General features: G+C 31.6%; 1 protein-coding gene across 1 annotated transcript in view; it reads right to left on the reverse strand.

The window, feature by feature from the left end:
- Positions 1-2057: 2057 nt before the first annotated feature.
- LOC106100127 (cardioacceleratory peptide receptor-like) overlaps positions 2058-8065 on the reverse strand; it is a 30651-nt gene continuing 24643 nt past the window's right edge. The window contains exons 3-11 of the mRNA XM_013278869.1: positions 6006-6141; positions 5834-5937; positions 5438-5531; positions 5068-5163; positions 4385-4567; positions 3972-4067; positions 3495-3675; positions 3122-3254; positions 2058-2354 (exon numbers count right to left, since the gene is read on the reverse strand). Coding sequence (XP_013134323.1) covers positions 2205-2354; positions 3122-3254; positions 3495-3675; positions 3972-4067; positions 4385-4567; positions 5068-5163; positions 5438-5531; positions 5834-5937; positions 6006-6141 — 1173 coding nt within the window. The 3' untranslated portion in view covers positions 2058-2204. The remainder of the gene's footprint in view (positions 2355-3121; positions 3255-3494; positions 3676-3971; positions 4068-4384; positions 4568-5067; positions 5164-5437; positions 5532-5833; positions 5938-6005; positions 6142-8065) is intronic.

Raw genomic sequence — 8065 nt, forward strand, 5'->3', positions numbered from 1 at the left:
ATCATTCAGCCGTTGTTAGTCCAGTCACGTTTCATTTATCCCCAATTGTTCTGTTAGTTTTTATTTTCATCAATTAGCCGTTTACAAGGATTAAGATATTATTTTCTTCGTAACTATAGAAAGTATAACTACATTTCCTTATACTTTCATACTTTTCTGTTCCATAACTCTAAATGACTTTGGAAAATTTTCAAATTAAGAGTTACCACTTTACAGAAGAAGGTTGGTTGCTTGTTTGGATCATTAAAACAAAAAAAAATGAGAACATTTATATCACCGGAAGTTTTTAAAAAGATATTCACATAACACTTGATTATAAATACGTTAAGGTCATGTCAAAGTATATTTTCTACGATATCACACTTGTAAATATATAAGAAAAAGAGAAAAAAACTATTCTTAGAAAGACGCTTCTCGACGTGACTAATTAAAATTCTTTCGCTAGTTTGAATTCCACATTCGAAGCGAGTCAACATTCCAGTGAGAACGAAGAATTTCTATTCAATTACCTATACGACTTACGTGCATTAGCAAAGCTAAATAAATTATTTTTAGTAAATTTTTGTAAGAACTTTGGTCGAATACATATAAACTAAAAAATCATACTAAACATTTTTAATAGAACTAACAGTGCAAGTTAAAATGAAATTAAGTTATACAAAAAAAATAAAAGAAAGGTTAGTAAAATATTATTATACTAGCTTTAGCCCGCGACTTCGTCCGCTAGGGAGTTAAAAAAAACAAGTGTAAGTAGCCTACGTGTTCTTCCAGACTATGCTCTAGATCTATGCCAAATTTCATCCAGATCCATTCAGCGGTTTTAGCTACAAACTCTAACAAACATCCCTCCATCTGAATTTTCGCATTTATAATATTAGCAAGAAGTAAGATTATGTTTTCATGTTTAATAGCGTTAGGATATATCTTCATAATAAAACAAATAATTAACATAATTACATTTATTAAATTAACCTATTAATATAAAATTACAATTAAAAACTTAAATACTCGTATATTGAATGAACATTGATTTGATTTAACCAAATGATAACGAGTTTAACTCGAATCTTTGGCACTTTATGTGCTTACAATAATTAATCAAACTTAACTAGCTTAGCTTTCTAAGTTATATTTATAATAATACATAAAAGTATTTTTAAACATGTATGCGAATCAATGAAAACGACGCTATGCATTTAGTATGCGCTTTTAGCTTGAGCATGTCTTATGCATATGCAAATTAAAACATTCTACTGTGAACTGTCAAAGACTTTGAGATGCGTGAGTGGTTATTGTACTAAAAATATTCATTAGTACATAAAATAATGTATAAATATGAAAAAGGATTTCAATTAACTATATATGGTATAATTTTAACATTTCATTTTCTAAATTATCCCTGTATTTATAAGAAATATCTAGGTAATGACATATGGATAATATAAAATAACTAGGTAATGACATATGGATAATTCAGATCGTAGAAAAAATAAATTAAAAAAAAAACGTGGCAACGTAATGTTAGAATATTTACAATCATAGTGTATACAAATTATTCTAGTTAGCATTAATTAACGTAACAACTTAATCAAGTTATTGTGTCTTTAACTTCACGGTATAATTATTATGATGTACAGCTGCGGTGAAAATTCAATTTAACTTAGCAGAGAAATTTGAAAAAGAAAAAATAAATGCTTGAATCTTTCAATTTGAAAGTTGTCAAACATCAATACCGCGTACGTGATATATATTTAATACGCATTGTGTATGGAATAACGTTTTATTTACACATAAATAGTAATTTTAAAAACACACACAAATTGGGTCACATCAAGATAAACCCTGTTAATTATTTTTTAACTTACATCTACAACATTCAATTAATATTTAAATTTCAACGCTTGGTCGTCTTAATAACTGTTTGATTTGATTTTAGAAAGTAAACATAGAATATAAATTAAATAAACGCGTGACTTAAAACGTAACAGCCTTACAAATAAACGCGGTATAAAGTTAAACTTAGTATTTGTAAGGATGTTAATGTATAAACGCTAAAATAAAATAAAAAAATCTAACAAAGTTTCAACGCTTGAAATTAAAATATGTTTTAATCCGTAACACGACACTTATCTTAATTGCTAGTTAAATATATTTACAGTAGTAACCTTGACAATTACAATATATTTGTCAGGAAACTGTTTCACTTATAGAAATGTATCTTCCCTTACTCTGACAGGTTGGCTGTTGTTGTTAGTTTGTGTTTCGCCATCAGGCACGTGAAGTCGCACTTTGCGGGAGTTGCTGTTGCATTGGTGGATGCGTTGCTTTGGAGCTTTTATGCTGTCGTCTTTTAGCTATAAAAAATAGATAGTGATAAAGCGGCGACCAAAAATTATAGTGAAACGAAAGATTGAAGTTCAGCGGTTTCTTCTCGTAACTCAACCTATAACTCAAGAGCGGGCGTTTGACTAAACTATCGCACAACCGTTGTGCGATTCTAGTTGCGAAACTGAAAATCGAGTAGTGTGCTCACCTCCGTATAAGCTCATAGAAGTCGAAGCGCGGCTAAACAGTTCTTATTGAATGGTTCCATTTTAGTAGCAAATGTATTTTATTTTAAGGAATAAGTATTTGCATCACATACAAAAATCTCATACAGAATCATGTTAAGGTCAATCTAATAAAACTGTAATAAGAATACAAAATATATGTCAGAGTTAAATTTGCAATTCAAGTAGCGCGATGCAGAGCACTGCACTCGTATGATCGACGAGATACGGACCACCGCTCACATTCGCGTCACAATGTCATCCGCTTGCAAGAGCTTCTCGATTTATATACGTTTGTTCACTATGTAACCTCTAAAAGTTGCAAGATAAAATCTTCAAATGAAACATGTATTGCATCATACTTGGGTATTGTAAAATAAAAAGCACCGTAATGGAATATTCACAAATGGTTATAAGATTAACTAGCGTTTGTAATCAAATTATACGACCAATTTGTGTTGAATACACATTGCATGTTCTATGCCGTTCATCAGTTGTATCTTTCCCTTTTCAGCATAAAGGTAAAGCATATCATGCTATCTTTCTTTCTCTCTATCTCTTGTACTACGTACCCTGATAGTGAGCTCATGTCTAGTTCTCCTATGCGATGACGTCAGCAGCTCGGTGTGCGCGCGCGACTCGTTGCCCGCAGGACTGCCGCTGTTCTTCATCCAGCACCAGAACCATTTGTACGGCGGAATGTTTCTAGAATATTCCATTTGTATTACACTTCTTAAAGATTTTGTGACTTCTAGCTGTGGGTGCTAGCGTAGAGTAGCAAAAACATCACAAAAGTCTAGAAGTCTATATACGACTGAAAGTAAAAGACTTGTGATGACAGTCGTGGGTGTCGTTTTCCTCTTTTCGATTAATTATTAAAATGGGCAAAGAGATGACGCTCTTGCAAGTGTACAAATTTACGATAGAAGATGATCCTATATTTACCTGAGACTGACGAATATCCTATTGGAGAATATGAAGTATATGACAGGATTGGCTGCGGAGTTGAGCGGCGCGAGGCTCTGGATGAGCGAGGCGACGGCGATGTTAGCCTGCGTGGCCGGCACGTAGCCGTACACTTGTAATAAATCGAAGATCATGTACGGCGACCAGCACAGCACGAACACTACGATAATGTAATGATTTTAGAAAGACGTTTTTATAGATGGTGTCCTTATTTGTCATAAGTATTATTAGTATACTTAAAGATTAAATTAGTTTTATACAGGATGTTTGAATTCATATGTTTGTAAGATAAACAAAATAGCATATGATGTTTTTGGTTCTGTACATGTTTAGAAGAAAAGTTAGTTTAGTGTTTTAATACTATTCACAAAGTTGAGTTATGAGGAATGATGTAGCATTTGAGGTATTTGTGTTAATTTGTTGATTTTTATAAAAATAAAAATTAATTAGTCTCACCGAACACAATAACAAAAGTCATCTTGACGGTTTTAATTTTCGCTTTTGGTATAATACCGCGACTGCTCGCGCGTCGGCTGTCCAAATCATCACTGTCTGTAAATTAACATAGAATCAATAATTCAGATAAAATAATTATTAACTCTTACAAAATAAAGTCAAGTCACGTTTCAATTAATTTGCTACGAACTTGCTACGAATCTTATTTGAGATTTGCTCTCTAGTGATTAGTTTAGCATCTTAAGGATCTACTTCGTTAGTGAAAGATTTTTCAAGCTAAGCTACTCAATATTACTTAAATTATTTGTGTGATAATATTTTTACATCTAACAGTAAATTTTAGCTATAACTGAAACTTAAATAAAATGTAAGGTTGTCTAACTACATAGTAGGGTCTTAGCTGTTGTACTTACATTGCCTAGTAGCAGCAGCTCTTTTGCCCAGAACTCGCCTACTCTTTTGTCGTATAGTGACTACGATGACGCCGTAGCAGGCCGATATCGTAAGCGCGGGTGCTACGAACAGCGATACGAACACGCTAGTCATCCAGATTTGCCACTGTAGCTCGTTTATACTCGACCAACATTGAAGTGTACCTGTATATAACCGTAGAATTTCACTACTGTAACACCAATCGGAAATTTTGACTAAACAAAAACGGAAATAACATGTATCCACAAAATTGATAAGGTAAATGTACCAGCTATTGATAGTTTAGTATCGTGAAAGCGCATTATTTTAGTGGCTATTCGCAAGTACAACACTTAGGGTGATAAAGGCTCAGCTAGCTTAAAAATGACTGTTAGTTAAAGTAATATAATCCGATATTTCCATCATATATTTAACACGTTGGATTGCTATCAGACAATTTACAAATTGGTGGGACAGGCCCTTAACATTTTTAGATATCTCTACAAGTTTTATCTGCTTGTTTTATAATTATCTACTTTTCGAGATGTCGTTGATTTTGGGATCTTAAAATATTTGTCAAAGTGAATATCTAAGATTTAAGAGATTTTATTTTCTCAATATCTAAATCTTTTATATTATCGTGGTGTCTAATTTCAGTATAAACGCTTGTTTTGAGTTTGCTTACCTTCGATATCTGCTTCGTCAAATAGAAACAGCATTGGAGTGCAGAATAGAAAGCTGACCAGCCAAGCGCCTAGAATAAGTGCTCGAGCACGCCGCCCTGTAAAATGAGCTGTATTAAAAAATATTCCTTCATACCTACGAGTATAACCCTATTTTTACAGATTCTTAATGTCTTATTTTCTCTTCCCTAATTTCAATATTTTTTATCTTCTCCCGTCTACATAAACATTGCTTAAAAAGTATTTTAAAGTTTATATATTAAGTCTAATGTAAGTAATGTAAGTCAATAACTGATGTCTTTGATTCAAACTGAAGTTATATACTTTAACGTCTTTGTTTGTTTTAAAGTTGGCAAATAAAACTGTACTCACAGCTTCCAGTAAAGTTCATCGGATGCGTTATTGCATCGCATCGATCAACGCTGAGAGCGACCAGAACGTAAGTAGAGGAATATGTAACTACACCCTGTAACAATGTTTCAAATATTTAACATACTGTTGGTTTCTTGAACTAAACAAAACAATTCATTTTAAGTGTTTACTTTCAATTACTTCATCATGTTTCGTTTTAACATTTATTCTTTAATATTGTCTCTATTGTTTGATACTCAAAAAGGATGATTTTTAAAACTAGTGAAACATATATCGAAATGTGAAATGTTCTTATTACCTGCTAAATACTCGTTGGTTCAAAATAATGAAATGTAATTATTTCGTGTTCTTAATTTTATGTTGGTTAATTTAATAAAGTAATTTGTGAAACCAAACCTGTAAATATTTCATTAATTTGCAGGCGATTGATCCAGCAAACCAAGATATTGTTATCCTTTGTATTAAATCTGGCAACACACTTATCAATCCCACCCACAAATCTGTAAAAATAACGTATTTTCAACACATTTTGATAAAAATCATTAGAAAAAATAAAAGTAAATATTACCGGCTATCGCTAGCTGCATTATAAAGAAGTTCATTCGACTTTTCCTGGACTTGGTGAGCAGTAATGCCAACACAACGGTGGCGTTCCCCGCGACGATCGCCACCAGCAGCACCCACAGTACTGCCAACTGTGCGGTCTGATAACAAAAACAATTAATAGCCCCACAAACTTATTTTAATATGGTAAAAGAATTAGTTACGTAAAAAAATTACCTAAGTATAAGAAATGATCATTATAAAATTCAATTTTGGCCAAGGGTCAGATAATTCTTCTTTACAAATATAATCAAAAATTTAATCATACTAATACTAATATTATAAATGCGAAAGTTTAGATGGTAAGGATGTAGAGGATAGTCTGGAAGAACACATAGGCTACTTAGTTTTGTTTTTTTTAATTCCACGCGGACGGAGTCGCGGGCGAAAGCTAGTATTTAATATTTCAATAGATGGCGTTGTTCTAAATATTCAAGCTAAACATATTAATTCAATTATTTTCTAACAAAAGACGCCATTTAACTTCTAAGCATATAGAAAAATGTTATAATTATTATAATAAAATATCTCACAAAACGTCGTGCGAAATGTAACTCTCCGATCCTTTTAAATGAGACACTTAATGGTGTTCTTGAAGGGGACGAAGAATTAAAATAATGTAGTACCACTAATTATTTTCCGGCGCAAGTTAAAAGGATAGAGCGATTTTCACTACATAATTTTTAGTGTATATTAAAATGCTTTTAAACAATAGTATGCAAATCTTAGATTTCAAATATAAAACTATTAAAAAAAAACTTTAAAACTTTGACTTTCTAAGGATATGTAGACACGCCTTGTTAATACTTATACGTAGCCTCAATAGTCTTATTATAACTATATTTTATTACTTGGGGCTGCAGAAAAAAAATACAAAAAGAGGTTCAAGTCTTTTTGAACTCAGTTAAAATACAAAACATCTTCAATACCGCTCATTGAATGCACCATATTTTAAATGAGATTAGAATATAGAATAGGTGTCTAGACCCATACTTTAGAGGGGACATTCTGCCGAGCAATTAACTTGTACCCTAACACGTTGGTATAATCAGAGCTATTTGTGAATGATGCAAGTTTATTATCGCACTTTGCGGTTATTATAACTTAAGCACTTAAAGCGCTTAAGTAATTGTTAATGACCTTGTTCTCGACCCTGCTAACGAAGTGTTATATTAAATAATAAATGAATATCTTCACTAATATTATAAAATAAAAAACTTTTTAATAACAAAAAAAAAACATTTTCACAAAATCAGTTTGGGCTCTGTCTTCTGAGCTAATTATGACTGTGTTTCAAGAGATAGGACCTTCTATTATCCACTATCATATTTATTTAACACTAAGTTTCATTTAAGTGTGAAGAAATATATCGGGTCAAAGGTTAGGTTATCGCTATTTCGTGTTTTAATATTTGAGATACGCTAAATTTCATTGTGATTGTTGATTGAGTAACAAAGATCGTTAAATTAGAAAATTTACATTGATATTTATAATACTACTATCAGTGTTTAGTTAAAAAAAATGTCAAAACAGCTGTCAAACGATCAAGTTGTGTCTTAGATTCCTCTTACAAAGTTGTCTCTAATATTAAGTTACAGTGCGCCAAACAAAAGAAAAAGTACATCGCCGTGTAAGTGTTTAAATGTTATTCAATTTAAACAAAAAAAACACTGTAATCAAAATAAGAATATGGATGGAAACTAAGAATGTAAATATCGTATTTGCTAATTATTATTCGCTGGAGGGTACTTACAAATATCTTTTATTGTCAAGTAATATAAACAAACCTTGAATTCGACTTTGACATATGTCAATTGCACCAAAATAGTTGCCAGTAACAGAAAATTATTTACCGCAATTCATAGATTATATCATAAAACGTTCCGTTTCATAAAATTATATAAACATGGAAATGGACTTACAAAAATTATTAAGCAATCTATTAAGTATGAAATGGCAATCCAAATAAAAGAACAAACAAAAGAAATAAATGAAAACTTCTCAATTCAAATGGAAGAAAAATTG

The sequence above is a fragment of the Papilio polytes genome, unplaced genomic scaffold (genome assembly GCF_000836215.1).
Source record: "Papilio polytes unplaced genomic scaffold, Ppol_1.0 DF824069.1, whole genome shotgun sequence".
Taxonomy (NCBI): Eukaryota; Metazoa; Arthropoda; class Insecta; order Lepidoptera; family Papilionidae; genus Papilio; species Papilio polytes.